General features: G+C 53.0%; 1 protein-coding gene across 1 annotated transcript; it reads right to left on the reverse strand.

The window, feature by feature from the left end:
* Positions 1-509: 509 nt before the first annotated feature.
* On the reverse strand, positions 510-15,506 carry DEXI (Dexi homolog). Its single transcript, XM_079945323.1, has 2 exons — positions 14,485-15,506; positions 510-2,828 (listed from the first exon to the last, which is right to left on the reverse strand). Exon 1 carries the CDS (start codon positions 14,916-14,918, stop codon positions 14,631-14,633), a length of 288 nt encoding a protein of 95 aa, XP_079801449.1. The 5' UTR covers positions 14,919-15,506; the 3' UTR covers positions 510-2,828; positions 14,485-14,630.
* Positions 15,507-17,264: the final 1,758 nt, after the last annotated feature.

A 17,264-nucleotide genomic window follows, 5' to 3' on the forward strand; every position in this document is an offset into this window, starting at 1 on the left:
TCAGGCCTTGTAGCTGGGCCATCACCCCTCAGGGTGTACCTGCATTTGTGGACCTTGTAGAGTCCACGGAACTCCCACTTGCGCAGCCACAGGAAGACAGTCTCCTCCTGATCCAGGCATCTGCGGCACCCTTCAGCCAGGCGGGGTGGGCACAACTGTCCCCACTGCTTTTGGTCTGTTCAGAGGTGATACAATGAGGTCAGAGGCTGTAATTATTCATAGTAATGACTTTAAATGATAGCTACCACTTATTAAATGAGTTGATACATGTAAAGTGCTTATCACAGCACAGGGGACACAGTAAGTGCTCAATAAATGTTAGCACGTATTATTACTTTGTGCCAAAGTGCTGAGCCCCTCCGCCCTACCAAGAGGGACCACGGCGTAGGGTCAGGCATCTCAGACTCTAGAGCTAGACTGCTTGGGCTCAGTGTCCAGCTCACCACTCACTTGTGCAAATTACTTCTCTGTGCCTCGGTCTCCTCATGTGTAAAATGGGCATAATCACAGTACCTTCTTCATGGGGTTACGTGGAGATTCAATGAGCAAATATGCTGAGAACAAGAGCCTGGCATCCAGTTCCCTACGTGTGGGCTGTCATTATTACACACATCCGTGTGTTTCATTCTCACCTCTGCCTGGAATGTTTTCCCAGCTCTGCACATGGCCTGCAGGACTCAGTTTAAAGGACAGCTGCAGACACCCCTCCCCCGGCCTATCCCGTCACTAGTTTATCTTTTTCACACTTATTTGTTGTGTTGTCTGCTCTAGTCCTAGGATGTGAGCTCCAAGAGCGCAGGTAACCTGTTTGTTCACTGCTGTGCAGAAGCACCCTCTGCACCCAGCAAGGGGCCTGCACATAGTAAGGGCTCAATAAATGTTTGTGGAATGAACGAATAATTCTCACCACAACTTTGCTTTCTTTATTTGCTGTATTCATGCCACAAATATATAGTGACACCGTGGCGTACTCAATAAAATGCTCAAGGTCCCTGCTCTGTTAAAGCTTGCATTCTAGTAAGTTTAAAAAACTCCCTGGGCAGGGCTGTCAGGTGTGGTTGGGCAGTCTGTGCAGTGCACAAGGCGCCTGGACATGGGAGCAAATGGGGTCTGCAATCCAGTCTGGGCTCTGCTTGCCAAGCTGTGAGTCCTGGTGTGGAGCAGTGTCTGCCCAGAGGGGCACCTTTGTCATTAACACAAACTCATCTTATGAGGTGCGTAAATGACTGTCCCCACTTCACAGATGTGACTTGCCTAAGGTCACACTCCTGTAAAAGAGGGAGTCAAGATACAAACTCCACTTCTGACTTCTCTGGAGGGTCACTCTGCAGGCATAGGCACCGGAATTGCAGGCAAATGCTGGAATTGCTCCCCATTTGCTGGGTGGGAGAAGGGAGGCCCAGAGGAATCAAGGCAGCTGACGTCTGGAGACACACTGTCCATTGACGGCATGATTCCACGTTCAGTGGACTTCAAGGTCATGCACCTTTTAAGCCCTTGCCTTTCCCCTCAGGCCTCTCTCCCAAAGAAATGTCTCCCTTCTCCTGCTCCCCTTTGTCTTGAATGTCTTCCAGTTCACATTCCTTAGCAACCCTTCTTAGAATCACATGAAGACAGGTGGTATGTAACTGCCTTCTCTTGAGTTCTGCTGGACCTTTCCTCTCCCACACTTTGGTCTCCTCACCTGTAGAATGGAGCTGACCACCCATTCCTTGTTCAACACAGTATATACGTGAAGGTACTTTGAAAAGCATCAGCTGTTCTGCAAACGGGGAGAATTACTGCACGTGGACCCAACTTCAGTCGTTCGTTTGCTCCTTCCCTCACCCGCCCACTCCCCTCATCTTTAGGGGAGATCTACCATGTGCCCAGCACAGGGGATCCCCACCTCCGACTGCTCTGGGATTCAGGCCTGATTTTCAGCTTGGCCACCAGGACTTTCCCTCCACAACCAAGGTGGGCCCTTGCTTGTCAGGCTCGTGGAAGCCGGGAGGGGGCCGGGTTGGGACTCCGACACCAACGCAGCTTGGACAGACTCTCCAAACCCCACTGGATCTCCAACTGGGGAGGCCCTGACCCTTCTGCCCTTTCTCAACCATGAGGTTCTCCATAAGGACTCCTTTCCGGAATCTCAAAGGAAAAGAACAAAACAAACACCCCCAACCCCCGCAGGGCCCCAGGGGTTGGAGTTGCATACATTTTTTTAATTGAAAGAAGTTAGCCTCCTAAGTATTGCTTTTACAGGTTTATCGAAGTCAAGTATTCATACCACTCACATTTTCGAAAAATATTTCTGGCTGGAGGAGCACTGTCCCCGGTGCAATGTATCAGTTCTGGCAACTTGATGGAGAGCAAACAATTTGAAATGAATGAGTCAAAACCCCACCCTCGGTCCCCCAGGTGTTCTTCTTTTCCTCTGAGTCACTCTCTGAAACAAAGGCTGCATCTAAGCCCGGCCTCGGGCCAAACCCCGTTGGGCTTAGAGCTCCACTGGCACCAAACAGAGCTGGGAGTCGCTTTTGTGTGTGAAGTGTCCGCTCCGAAGATTAAGTGGGAGAAGCAGATGCAGCCGGGGGTGAAGAGCAGGGAGGCAGACTCTGGCTGGGTTCCTGTAAACATCCATTGCAACGGCGAAAGCTCGGAAGCCAAGGCAAGGCCGTTTGCGCGACGCTGCAGGCGGGCAAGGTCTCCGGGCGCCCCTGCCTTACCCTTTGGGCAGGGGCGCGTGCCTTCCGGACCTCGGCACCCAGTCTCAATCTCTCTGTCCCACCATCCTGGGTCTGGACGGGCACCTCTCTGTTGGCACAGGGCTTTCGAGGGGAGCAGGCCTAACAAGAGGGACAGAGGGGCGTTACCAGCACAGAAGCACCGCCCCACCACCCAACTGGAGGCTTGAATTTGGGGAACCACCAGAAACTTCAGGCTGGGGGTGAGGTCCTATAATTTTTTATTAAAAAATTTTTATGAGTGTGTCCGATTTCTAAGGACCCTAGGCTGGAGAAGCGGTGCAGTTTCACCTGGGAGAGGAAGGACTGTCACTATCTTGGGAGATAATCCCCAGGAGGGGGATCCTGGGACCTGACAAAGGAGGGCAGCCTGCTCCAGGGTCACCCGGGGTCTGCTGGCTTACTTGAGCTCTAGGGCAGCTGAGTCAGCTCTGGCAAGTGGGCAGGGCTTGGCGGCAGCTCCCACCTTGCCCGGAAGATGCTTCGCAGCCTACAGGAAGGCTGTGGCCACAGCCAAGCTACTCAGCAGCCCCACTTGGCTCGTTCTCCCAGGACGCGGCATCATCCCCAGCGCCTGGCTCCCCGCACGTCCTCACTTACTGTCCCTTTCTCTCTCTAGGTCCAGCCGGGTGCTAATATGTTTGCAGCATCTCGTATTCCCACGCCCACCCTCCCTACAGCCTCCACAAGTCCCGCCCCAGTTCTGAGCCTCACCTCTGCCAGCTCAGCCTACTTCCGCAAATGTCATCGAGCATCAGATAAAACGTATACATTAAACACAGCGTGTATTACTGTTCATCAGGCGCTGCTGCTATTGGGGGCAGGACAATCCTCTGATGAGGTGGGGGCGGGGGAGGACCTGTTCGGGGCACTGCAGGAGGCTTAGCAGCATCCCTGGTCGCTGACTGCTAAGTGCCAGTAGCATTCCCAGTCCCTGTGACAACTAAAAATGTCCCCTCACCCCATTTCCAGGGGCCACCCAATGGGGCAGAACTGCTTCCACTGAGAACCATGAATCTCCCCATTTTATAGGCTAAGAAACAGAGGTTCAGAGAAGCCAAAGCTGCATAACTGTGACAAGCAGGGCTGGCGGTGGACTAGTGACAGCGATGCAGACAATCACAGTCAGGGCAGCTGCCACTTCCTGAGCTTTTACTGTGTGCCACGAGCCCTAGGCAGAGCACGGGTGCCTCACCCCGTTTCCTCCACTCACCCTCCCGAGGCCGACTGACCTGGCAGCTTCCACCTGCAGGGACACCCCTCCTTGCCTGAGGCCTCTCCACCTCTAGAGCCTGCTTGGGCCCCAGGCTGCAAGGGCAGGCAGAGCTTCCCACAGCTGCCTTCCAACCAGTAACGGCCAGAAAGCTGGTGGATCAATACCCCAGCTCTCTCACCCAGCAGCTGGGATGACTCTGAGGCATATTCTCCATCTACACTGGTTCCCAGAGCTCCTGAGCAGGACTGAGCCCAGGGCTGCGGTGGTAACCTGCTAGACGACACATCCCTTCCCTGTCTCACTGCCCCCCTCCCCACCAGTAGTTCCTGGGATCACCTCCCAAGTAAACAATTTTCACTTGAACCCTCGTCCCAGGGTCTGCTCCCCGGAGAGCATGCCTGAGATGGAGCATTACAAAGGCCATTTCGTTCAACCCTCCCAACACCCCAGGAGTTAGGTACTATAATGATTCCATTTTACAGATGAAGACACTAAGGTTCAGAGAGGGTAAGAAACTTGTCTAAGGATGCTCAGCTCTCCAGGGCTTTGTCCTGCTGGAGATCTTAAACACTACATAATCTCATACCTCCTGTGTGCCATGTCCTGAGCTGAGCACTGGGGACCCTAAGATGAGTGCAGCCTCTGCCTTTGACACACAATCTAGTGAGCAATTTTAGCCCAAGTTAACGCACTGACGCTGGAAAGAAGCACAGGAGACGGATGGAGCCCAGAGTCTGGGGAAGGCTGTGCACGAAGGACATGCCAGGTAGAGGGAGGACTGGTGATCAGGTCCTGGAACCTCCTGTAGTTTGGTTTGGGGTGGAGAGTAAGGGGTTGAAGGCTGGCCATGGGGGAGACATGGCTGGAGAGGTGAGCAGGGGCCAAATCGGCCAAGTTTCTTGCGTCCTCTGCCAGATTCATCCCTAGTGTCAGCCAGGAACGTGCCCTTCCACTGCTCAGAGATCTTCCTCGGCTCCCACTGATGACACACGCAAGTCCTCTCATCCTCGGGCCCCATCCGGTCTCCCCACTGGACCTGGTAGGCGGGAGGGGAAGCCGGAGCTAAACCAGAGCATCAGAGAGCTCGGCCCTCCAGAAAGTTGTTCGTGGGTTCCCCTCCTGTCCTGCCAGGAGCCCACCTTTGGCTGACCTCCCTCCTCCAAGGAGACTCTGGGGTTCCCTGTTGGGGTCAGCAGTGGTGCTGCCGAGAGCACTGGCATCCAGGAAACTGGAGCAGAACTGTTTATTCCGATACAGCATTACCAGGGCTCACTGCGCACTCCCCAAGGCATGGGATGGTACTTGAGCTCATCTCAGACTTGGGCGAAAGGGCTGTTAGAGAACATGGGACCACCCCTTGGAACAGGGACTCACTCCCCTCCCAACGCTCGTGATAGCAAACAGCATTGAGTCCCAGGCAAGCGTCAGTCTGGCTGGCGTGACTCTGTCACACGTGCTAACCTCCGATGGGAACAGGTGCAGAGCCTTGCAGGTGCCGGTTCCAGCTGGAATTCACTAACGCCCTCTCGTTCTCATTGTTTATCTGTAGGGTCACCTCTATTTATGGCGAATGATGCCAGTTTTCCATTTTTGATAGTAATACTATAAAGTTCCTCTTTTTCCACATCATTAATTTCACTTTAAAAAAAGCCTCCGGTTTAAAGACAATAACTGCATAAGTAACTGTTCAGGCAACGAGCAGATAGAGCAGAAATTGTTGATGGTGTCATATGAGGTTTAGGAGACCCTGATCTGAGCTGGTCACTCCACAGAGAATGAAGGGGCCCAGAGAGGGCGGTGACCTGCCCTAAGCCACACAGCACACTGAGGACAGAGATGTGGCCCCAGGCCTCTGTATCTGTGGCTGGAGGATGTCCTGGGTCCTCTCCTCTGTGCTACACACCATGGCTGTTAAAGGTCAATCCCTTTGCTCCTTTGATTACAGGTCTGGTCTCATAGCAAACCAGCTGACATTTATCAAGTACCTGTGCTTACCTTGTACTATCTGCTTTAACTCATGGCTTAGCTCGTTTATTCCTCAAAACAACCCTAGGAGGCGGGGCCGAGGAGGACTATCATTCCTGAATTTCAGATGGGGCTCAGAGAGGTTACGCTTGTGACTGAGCAACGTCACACAGCTCAAAAACTCACGGCAGAGCCAGGGTTTGAACCTCTGTGGTCTGACGTCACGTCTATCTCAGTTCCTCTCATCATCTAGTTCATCTCTTTCCTTGGGCATCAGAAGCCCCGGGCTGAGAAGCACCCTGAGGCTGCAGCTTAAGAGTCCAGGCACTGGCTTCTCCAACCTCCTAACATCCTTAGAGCATGACTCACCAGCTATTGGCTTTGGCTGTTTTTCTTTCTTTCTGAAACTGTAACCTTTCATTCCAGGCCACTCTCCAGAGCTGGACAGAAGGAGTGGCTGGCTGACTGGTTTGTCATCAGAATGACAGCTGGGCACTTGATCCATTTTAAGAAGCAATGTCTCAGCTGGATACCCCTGTGGAGATGCTGCCTAGTTTGGTTTGGCTTAAGGGAGAAAATGACCTTGTGTCTTAAAGGTGCTGGTGGGATGATGCTCTGGACCTGCTGGAAGAGGATTCTTTTTGCAGCTGGGCCGTCCCACTGTCCTGCTCCCATGGGGTAGCCAGGGCAAGGTCTGGAATTGGCCCATCTCGAGTCATTCTGGCTCTGCCCCTTCCTAGCTGTGTGACCTCAGGCAAGTCACCTAGTCTCCCTGGAGCTGTGCCCCCACCTGAAACAATGCCTACCTCATCTGGCTGTTTGTTACGAGGATTATATGAAATTGTGTTGGTGGAATGCCTGCAATACCCAGTACACACGGCCCCTCCCCTCCGTGTCCCCACCTAGAAAACACACAGGGCAGGGGCGGGGGGTCTCCTCAGTGCAGGGGGCCTTCTGAAAGGGGCAGCCCTTTCCTCCTCCAAAGACCTTGCCAGCTGGACGCCCATGGCTATTCCTCTTTCTCAACGTACCAACCAGCCAATTAAAGTGGCTAAAGACAGATGTCACCCAGATATGATTTGCCCACTGTCTCCATTGCCGTCTCAGCGCCGGGCCACGCAACAGGAAGGCCTCTGCCTTGTCCGGTTGACGAGCGCGTGGCCTGAAGGGGTGGGAAAGGAGATCCTGCCTGTCTGCCTGGGTCCAGGTTCCTGATGGAAGCCAGTGTCCGGGCCAGTTTCTCCAGAGTTTCTGGATTATATGTCAGCTGTTGGTGTTCCTCAGCCGTGGGTTCTGTGAAGATTCTTGGTCCAGTACGTGTCTCCAGCTGGCCTGCACCCCAGACTCAGTGAGGCCTTCTGAAGGGCAGCATCTGCCCAACACCTTCCTGAGTCCTGTCACAGCCAAGAACCACCTGGACTCCTATTTATTTAGTATTTTAAGTCAAGGCACTTTTTTCCTCAAACTCCAAAATTTTCAAAGGAATCTTTATGTCACTATCATGAATAAAACAGTATCATTTATCATAAACAGAAAGCAACACTAAAAACAAATGATGAAAATGAAACCATTAACTCTAGCCAGATACCCCTGGCCTGCAAAAAGGGAGCCTGGGCCTGGTTTCTCTGCTCAAAAGGGAAAGGTAGCAAGTGCCCAAGAGGGGGCAGGACACCGACAGGTGGGTCACACTAGGCTTTGGTGTATTCACTGCCTCCCGGGGATGCCTGTGACCTGAGGACGCCTGAGGACCTCACTGAGGGAAGCACTGGGAATGTGGCCAGGAGGCCCCGCTCGTCCACCTCACAGCCTGGTATCTAGGGCAAGTCCCTGAACCTCCCCGAGCCTCAGTTTTCGGCCCTGTCTAATGGAGCTAATGAGTGCTGTGCTGCCTGCTTCATGGGGTGACGCTCAGGGGAAGCTAAGCCCCCTGTCAGGAAGGATTCCCAGGAATGGAGCCTGCCCCTTTGGGGGTGACTGAAACTGGAACCTGCTCCCAGCCACCCCCAGGCTTGGGGCCTGACAACTATGAAGGCACCAGCATCACCTGGGCTCCCAGGCACCAGTTATCACGGCCCTCGGGCTCCTTCGAAGGCTGCCCACACAGACACACCCTCCTTGGTAACTGGCCCTCACACAGAGGAAGGGGGCCTGAGAAAGGGGAAGGCTTCCCGGGCCAAGCCTCCTCTGGGTGTGACACGCCACCAACACTGATGGCATCATTAAGAACCAACTACACGACCATCAGCATCTCATCTAATGTGCATGAGCCCTTCAGCAGGTACTAACTACTATCCTCCCCATTTTACAGAGAAGGAAACTGAGGCTTGGGGAGGTGAAGTCACTCGTCCAAGGTGTTGGTGGAGCTGGGATTTAAACCCAAGTCTGTCTGACTTCAAAGCCTCGAAGCACCAGTCTTAGGGGGTACATGGAGATGGCCTGAGATAACACTGAGACACACCCAGTGAGCTAGTGATTGGCTTTTCTTCGGTTCTTAGCCAATCTTTATGATTACTTGGACAAGAAAGTTTCACTTTGGTGCCGGAGTTTATCATGTGACAGTTGCTAACCTGACTTTTTAACGAAGAACCAGGGGCCCTGTGCCTTTAGCTGGCTTCAGTAATTGGCCAGAAGTTAATGACTTTGGCACTTAGTATTTTTATCCATGCCAAGTGATGCTGGTTGTCTCTTTTCAGTGACATAAACATTCTTTTAAAAATAAATTCACACACAAAAAGTAGATTTTTAAAAAAGGAAGCACTAAAACGAGTGTACTTAAACTATAAAGGGAAGAACAGTAACTTTGCAGTGGAGAGAGCTGGCAGACAAGACCTTAGCCAAGTGGTCAGCATTAACATCACCAGTAATGAGTGATGACAGACATCACGTGTCCCCCAATACGATGCACTCAGGACACACTCTCACTTCTCTGTGGTATTCCTGCCAAAAATGCACCATCCGAATCTAATCTCAAGAGTAAACATCAGACAAACCCAAACTGAGAGAAAATCTACAAAATACCAGACTTGTACTCTTGGACTTCCCTGGCAGTCCAGTGGTTAAGACTCTGTGCTTCCACCGCAGAGGGCACAGGTTCGATCCCTGGTCGGGGAACTAAGATCCCACATGCCGCGCAGCACACCCAAAAAATAAACAAAAAAAATAAAAAAACACCAGACTTGTACTCTTCAAAAATGTCAGTCATGAAAGATACACAGACTGAGGGACTGTTCAGACTGAAGACGGCACAAGCGATGTGACAAGTGATACAAAGCGTGATCTGGGGTTGGATCCTGTACCTCAGCTGCCCCCCGCCCCCACCCATCCCTTTTTATTGTGAAAGGCCACTATTGGGACAATTGATGCAATCTGAATGGTCATAGCTTAGATTGGTCATACGATTGTATCAATGTTACATTTGCCGATTTTGACAGTTGTATTGTGATTATGTAAGTGAATGTCCTTGTTCTAAGGAAATACACACTGAAATATTTAGGAGAAAAGGAACATGTCTGCAATCCATTTTCAAAAATGGTTCAGAAAAATATATACACATGTACACACAGAGTGAGCATTTTGCATACATGAGCGAACGTGGCAAATGTGAATTGATGCAATTGGTGCATTTTTTGTGAAGTGTATAAGGGAATTCTTTGCAACTTTTGTGTAATTATGAAATTATCTCAAAATAAAGTTTAAAAAAAACCTCAGAAAAAGGAGTGAGAGTACATATGAGGCAGGCCTGGTAGAGCCAGGTGAGTGGTGTTCCAAGGACGGAGGTTGGGAGTCCCCCTCTGGAGGCCCCCTGCACCCTCGGTCAGCACTCGGTCAGAAGGCTCCGCTGTCTTACTCACTTTGTACCCCTGGACCCTCACCCTTTCTGAGACTCAGTTCCTTTATTTGAGAGATGGGGATGAGGATTCCTGTCCCTTTTATTGTGATCTTGGTTTCCCAAAAGCAAACTATGCTTTCAGGAGTCCCGGGGTGGGGAGGGGGCGGACAACAGCAGATAAACCAGGAATACAAACGGTCAGGTTGATAGGAGCCCTTAATTTCTTCGTTCAGTAAAACAGATGCAAGGGCTGTGAGGGTTTGCCTTGGATGAAGTCTCCAGTTCGCATAACTCAGGCACAAGGGAGCAGGAGCCCTGGCATCTCAGTTGTCTTGAGACACAGATTGGGGTCTCCTCCTGTCCAAAGGGGCAGCCAGCACACTTCCAAGGCAGCCTCACGTCAGGACAGAGGTGGAGAGCCGGCTGGGACAGGGGGTGCACATGCCTCCCCTCGTTACCACCCTGTCTCTCACCTGGACGACAGCCACAGCCTCCCACCTGGCTCCCCTGACCCCACCCCTCCGGAGCTCCACTGTCCCCAAGGGAGGTTTGGGTTTCTGAGCAGGGAAGCCATATGCCGAACCTGGGTGTTCGGCTGATGGCACAGGCCACAGATTGGCACCAAGGGACCAGGGCAGGCAGATCAGGAAGGAGCAGCTGTAGCGCCCAGTCGGGACACTGACACCAGGGAAACCCTGTAATAAGTAGACTAGTCTGGTTACCCTTAGCTCCAAATCTGGCCTCCACCAGGCGACGCTGACTGTGGCAACGCTTTCCAGTCTCTCCATTTCCAGCACAGAGAGGTTCCTCTCCCAAAGCCCTCCCTCCGTGGCAAGAGAGGGCTGGCAGGCACCAGCTGCTTTCATCAGGACAAATCAATCCAGCTGAGCTGCCTCCACACTGGAACCACTGGGAAGTGAGGACTCTCCCCAGCTCCTGGGCCAGTGGTCCTTTCCCCGGAGAAGGTGGGAGCTCCTGATCCCCACTCCCTGCTCCTGGGCAACGATGAACACTCTAGGAAGACCACAGAGCCGCAGCTTTCCTGGGTTCCAGGCCTGGTGGCCTTTAGAGACCACAGGGCAGTGGCAAAGGTCTCTTGAGCGTCCCAGGCCAGCAAGGCAGAGTGGGAAGCCTGTCCTGGTCGACCGGGACCCACCCAGCACTCAGGCAGCTAGTCCTCTTTTGCTCATTGTGGCATATAAATATTCATTCATGAGTGTACGTGCAGGTTTATACATTCACAAGGGACTAAGTGTACACACCTTCCATTATGTCTGAGTGTTAACAATAATAGTGGTTAATTTTAATATATTACTTACATACACGGTACCGTCTAAGAGCTTTACATCTATCTCATTCAGTCCTCAGAACGAGGTAGATTTTCATTATCCCCGCTTTATAGAAGAGGAATCTGACACATGGGGAGATACGTAGCATGCCCAAGGTCACAAGGATTGGGATTTGAACCTAGGTCATCTGAATCTAGGGACTTTGCTCCTGATCATGACCCTAATACTGCCTCCTTAAATAGGTGCTCAACAAAGGTTTGAGGAACTGAATTATGTGGAAAAAAGAGAAAAGAGAACGAGAGTGAGTGAAATGAGTGCAGCTTTCATCTTGAGATCACCCCAGTCCCCAGTGCCTGGCGTGCCCACACCCTTAGTCAGTGTTTCCTGGATCGGCCTGTGTGTAACATCAGATAGTGCCTACGTGAGAAAGAGCGAGAAGGAGCGAGATTTGACTACCAGTGTTCCTCTGCTTATGCAAAGGGGCCGGGACAGGAGGTGCAGTCAGATCATCTTTAATCTTTCCCACAGGCTTTTCCTGCTGCTAGCCACCCCTCCCCCACCCGAATCTGGTGGCTTGGACCTGGGACTGAGCAAGGAGGGACGAGTATTTCCCACAGCCCCAGGCCTCCCCACCTGCCAGAGTCAGGCACTGTCACTTTGAGAGCTTTGCAAGATTGTCCCTGAGACACACTTCCTGGTGTTTCTGCTCAAACAGCGTTTGCTGCAAAGTATGCCAAGGCATTTGGGCTTCAGTTTTTGTTTCAGAGTATGCCAATGTTTTCATTTGGAAGGGGAAGTGTTTCTGTTGATGTGAAGAGATAAAATAAGACATTCTTCACCAAGTTACACTGACTGAAAGTCAAGAGCTTGGCTTGGGGGCAGGGATTCATCTTAGAATCCCCAGGGCCTGGCAGAAGAGCAGGGCTAACGTTTGCTGAATGACCCAATGAGTGAATATGCAAAAGGTCTAGAACCAGGTGTGGTATGATCAATACTCAGTACAGGTTCTGAACAGACCCCATAGGTTCTACCTCCAAAAGGTATTCTTGGTCTCTGTGTGTTTCTCCACCTTCACTAACTTTGCCTCATCCAAGCCTGCATCACCTCTGGCCTGAGCAACTAACCAGCTCCTAACTGGCTTCCCTATTTCCGCACTTGCCCCTACGGCTCATCTTGCCCACAACCGCCAGCTCTCTTTGCAAAATGTGGACTGGAATTGTCTCATGCCCTGCCTAAAACCTTCTGATGGCTTCCCATCACTCGTGGCCGGGCCTCCCAGGTCCTGCATGATCTGGCCTTGCCCACCTCACTGACTTCTCCTGGGGCTGCTCTCCTGTCACACTGGCCTCCTTTCAGTTGCTGGAAGAACCAACTCTCTCCCCTGCCCCTCCCCCTCCACGTACTTGGCACTGCGGGTCCCTCTGCCTGGATAGCTTTTCTCCACAACTTTTTTTTTTTTTTTTGCGGTACACGGGCCTCTCACTGTTGTGGCCTCTCCCATTGCGGAGCACAGGCTCCGGACGTGCAGGCTCAGCGGCCATGGCTCACAGGTCCAGCTGCTCTGCGGCATGTGGGATCTTCCCGGACCGGGGCACGAACCCGTGTCCCCTGCATCGGCAGGCGGACTCTCAACCACTGTGCCACCAGGGAAGCCCTTCTCCACATCTTTACATGTGGCTCCTTCCATCAATTTAGGGCTCAGCTCAAAGGTGTCATTTCCTCAGAGAGGCCTTCTCTGAAGCCCCTGTCTGAAGCAGCCTATCTCTAGTCTTCTGCTTCACTTACCGAGGCATTTATTGAGCACCTACTAGATGCCAGGTGCTGTTCTAAGTGCCGAGGAAATAGTAATGAACACAATAGAGGATGCCATGCCTTCAGAGCTCTCAAAAAATCTCACTGCCTTGTTTGGGAACCTGCTCCTCTTCTCACAAAGTGCCAGGAGGGCTGGTGCTGAGTCTGTCTTGTTCACTGTGTTCACCCGCCAAGCACATTAGGTACTCAGTAAATATCTGTTTAATAAAAGAACAAATTGATGGATGGATGGCAGGCAGGCAGGCCAACTGGTTAGGTACGCAGAGCAGCTGACACATGCTACACCTGGCCCTTGGCCCTGGCTAAGGTCTCCCTGAGCTCAAATGAAGCTTTCTTCAAAGAAATCTCACTGTCAGCCCCTCAGGTTGACACTGCTAGTGGGTCCTGCCCGCCTTGCATCACCCTCTGACTATGGTCATCTTGGCTAAGATAGGCAAGAAGAGGGGGGTAAACGTAGCATGCTTGGGGTGAGTGACATTAGTGTCCATCTTCCAAAAGGAGCCCTTGTGACTTCCCTGGTGGTCCAGTGGTTAAGACTCCATGCTTCCACTGCAGGGGGCACGGGTTCGATCCCTGGTCAGGGAGCTAAGATCCCACATCCCACATGCTGGGCCGCCAAAAAAAGGTAAAAGGAGCCCTTGCCCACCACCTCAGTATCCCCCCGCCACTGCCACTCAGGACCTGTGTCTAGCACCGTCCAGCTGAGGGGCTGAGCCGAGGAATTCCTTCCTGTCCGATGAACCCTCACCAGGCCCTCTCTCCTCTAGTCCAGCTGCCTCTCTTCCTTCCTGTGACTTTGGCCAAATCTTCCTCCTTTCTGGATCTTCATTTCCCTCCCAGAAACACACAAGGTGGGGCTGGATACAGCTTCCTGGTGGCAGCTCAGAGGCAGGACTTTAACAGCTCAGTGCAATGATCCTGTGGTCCCTTCTTCCGCTAGCCCAAGAGCCCCTTGAGTTTGCCTTGCAAACACTGCAGGCAAAGCCACCCAAGCACCAACCCCCTCGCTGGCCTGGTCTGTGAAAGCAGCCTGCGAAACTGGCAGCCCCTGAAGATTGGAGCTGCTGGCACTCTGAAATCTGACTCCAAAACGGCAGCCCAGCCGATGCCAAAGGAAGTACAGGGTTCTGTGCTGAGGGAGGTTTCTCCTCTCACAGCATCAGCCTGGAGCCCTTGCTCTCAGTCCCCACCCAGTCCCCAAGGGGCCACAGGACAAAGGTGATCAGTGCCTGGCTTCCAACCTCTTTTAACACTGCAAGTCTTTATCCTTCCAGGACTAATGAGAATCCCCCAAAAGCCAAGGTCACCATCAAGACAGGTTAAGGATGGGGGGAGGAGTTGACAGGCCTGTCTCAAATGTATCTGGGTGCAAAGGCTTTGACAGTTGGTACTACAGCTAACCAAGAAGCGACTTAGGTCCTGCCTCCCTTCCCTTCTTCAATAGATGTCACCTTCACTAAGGGGAAGCTTTCCTGCCCTAACTAAGGTCCTAAGAAGAGTCCAGCCATTCCTGGCATCCAAACAGACCTGGAAGAGGTGGATGGAGAAACCAGAAGCCTGGGGGAGGGGTGTGTGTCCGGCTTGGGATGCCTCCCTCTTCCTCGCCAGCGCCCCAACCCGCCCTCATCCTGCGCAGAGGGCACTTACAGGCCTCGGAGGCCGAAGAGGGCCTCGTCCTGGGAGTCCCATCCCTGGCCAGACGGTGCCCTCAAACAGCAGCGGCGGCATGGTTCGTGCTCCGGTCCGGGCCGAGGGTTGCGGGTCGTGGGGAGAGCGGGGGACAGCAGCCAGGCCTACTCCAAGTAACCATCGAAGACGTCGAGCTCCGAGTCGGCATCGTAGAGGCCCGAGCCGGGGTCGGAGAGCACGCCGAGGTCCACGAGCGCCTGGTCCATGTCCTCGGGCAGGAATACGAGGCCCACGTTAAGGACGATGTACTCCATGAGGAAGGCGTAGTATAGGATCAGCACATTGACGAAGAACAGGCCCACGTAGAACATAGAGGGCAGCAGGGGCGGCGGCACGGAAGGGACCAAGGGGCCCAGCGCGTCCAGGTGGGCCGCGACCCGGGCGCCGGGCATGCAGGGGGCGGCGAGGGCGGCGGCGGCCCGGCGATCCCAGCGAGCTCAGCCGCTGCGGCGCCCGGGCGGCCGGCGAGAGGGCAGCTCAGCCATCCAGGGGCGCCCGGGGGCTGGCCGAGGCAGCGCTGGGCCCCGGCGGTGCCCCCCCTGGGATGTGCGTCGGCCCCTGCGGAGGCGCCCCGGCCCCCGAAACGTGCCAGGAGGGTCACCCCACCCCCAGAGGTGCCCACACGGCACTGTCGATCCACCCAACGGTCAGGCGGGCCCCTGAAGTGGCCGGCAGCGGCCCGGTTCCTCCGATGCTCCCCGCTCCCGCTCAAGGGCCCTCGCAGCGCCTGCGGGGACCCCACCGCAGTTCAGCGTCAAGGGCCAGTCCCGGCGACGGTCTCTTCAGCCGCTCCCGGCCGTTCTCCGAGCCCCATGCGCACCCCCGAAAGCCCAGCACCCATTGCTGCGACCGCCGCGTCGCCCTCCTGGTAGCGTTCCGAGCACCGCCTCCGGAGCAGCCCTGCGCTCATTGGCCCATCGCCCCCTGCCCTCGCTCATTGGCTCGCCCAACGTCCGAGCTCACTGGCCCGAGCCGTCCGGGGGCGGGTACCGCCTCGCTCCGCCCCTAGAGCCGCTGGCTTCTGAGTTGCTTTACTAGTTCCGGATTCAGGGCCGATCTGGAATCCAATTCGCTCTGCGAATCCGCGACAGAGTAGGGGGAGGGGAAAGAGTCAGAACGCAATTCAAACCTAGACGTATCCTAAGGCTACAAAAGCTGAAGGTAACCGCGAACTTCATCAGCACCCGGCTGGACTTGAGTACTGGCGTCACGCCTTTTTGGGACTCAGTTTACCTGCTGAAAAAGGGGGCGGGGGGGCGGGGCGGTGGACCTTACCTTGAAAATTTTGGCCTTTCCTAAAGTGGCAATTTTCCACGGTGGGGAAGATCAATCAGTGCCCCCTTCATCTCTCCAAATTCTGGCTGCTGGAAGGTCTGCCCCCTCAGCGGGGCGGGCCGGGGATTTTGGTAGATGGAAATCTGCCTAATAGGGTTCCGTGACACCTGAGTAAAGAAACTCCCGGCAAGTCAGACCTGCAGCACTAGGGTTGCTTCTTGTTTTTACTTTGTAAAACACGTTTTAAAACAATAATAGTGCACGTGGTTAAACATTCAAACAACCAAGAAGTACACAGAAAAGTGAGTCTCTTCCACTCGCTGATTCCCCTCCCCAGCGGTAACCCCTGTACGTCCTTCAGGAGACTGATTTTGCCCAAGGTGGCTCCCAAAGGAGTCCACAGACCTTTAAATCTCAGGTCACGTTGAGCTGGGTGCTCTACAGGCATTGTTTAATTGGAGCCAGATGGGGAAGTGTATGTTACTCATTTTTGCTGATGAGGAAACTGAGGCCCAGAGAAACAGGAGGACCCTGGAAGCTGCTGGGCCTGTGTGTGTTTGGAGGCCAGAACCTGCCCTTTTTTCTCCATGACTGTCTCTTGCCCCTTTAGGTGAATTACACAGCAAACCATTAACCCTCCAACTGCTGAAGGTGAAACAAATCTTCATTCATTCACTTATTCACTCTGACAATATTTGTTGAACATTTATTATATGCCAAACCTTGTGCTAGGCACTGGGGAGAATATTGACCCTTAGCCCAATTCTGTCCTGGGCACAGTTAATGGGACACAGTAGACCTTAGATAACTGTGAGGTGTAGAAATGAATGAATGGATGAATGAATGGTGAACAGGGCAGTATCGCCTCCATGGAGCTTCCCACTCCCGATACAGGAGAGAAATTTAGATACATCTTCTTGGCTGGTGTAGGAAGCTGTGTGTTTCCTTATTTTTATAAGTGTGGTTGTTTTGGAAATGGCATGGATTTTCGGCGAAGACCAGAGAAATGCTCTGAAAGCACAGGACATTCAGTTTTGGTACATTGTTGCTTGAAGGCCTTTCAATATTTATTTTTTAATTGAAGTAGAAAAAGAAAAAGGCTGTGAGGACAAACCAGGACGTTACCGGTTTTGTGAAGTTTCGTTTGTTGGGGCATAAAAATAAGGGTGCCTGGGTTTGAACCTTGGGTCTGCCGCTTATTAACTGTATGACCTTGGACAAATCAATCCCTCTGTGATTCAGTTTCCTCCTGGGTAAAATGGGGATAATAGCAGTACCCACCTCACAGGGATGTTGTGAGAATTAAATAACAATATATGTAAAGCGCTTAGGGCAGTGGCACGCGGCATACGCCAAGCAACAGCTATTCTTAGTCTTATCATAAAGGTAATAATTGTTAATATTGTGGTAACTTTTATTCCCCAATCTTCACGGATTCGTTTCTCAGGGCTCCGCCCATAGGT

This window comes from Stenella coeruleoalba, assembly GCF_951394435.1.
Source record: "Stenella coeruleoalba genome assembly, chromosome: 15".
Classification (NCBI taxonomy): Eukaryota; Metazoa; Chordata; class Mammalia; order Artiodactyla; family Delphinidae; genus Stenella; species Stenella coeruleoalba.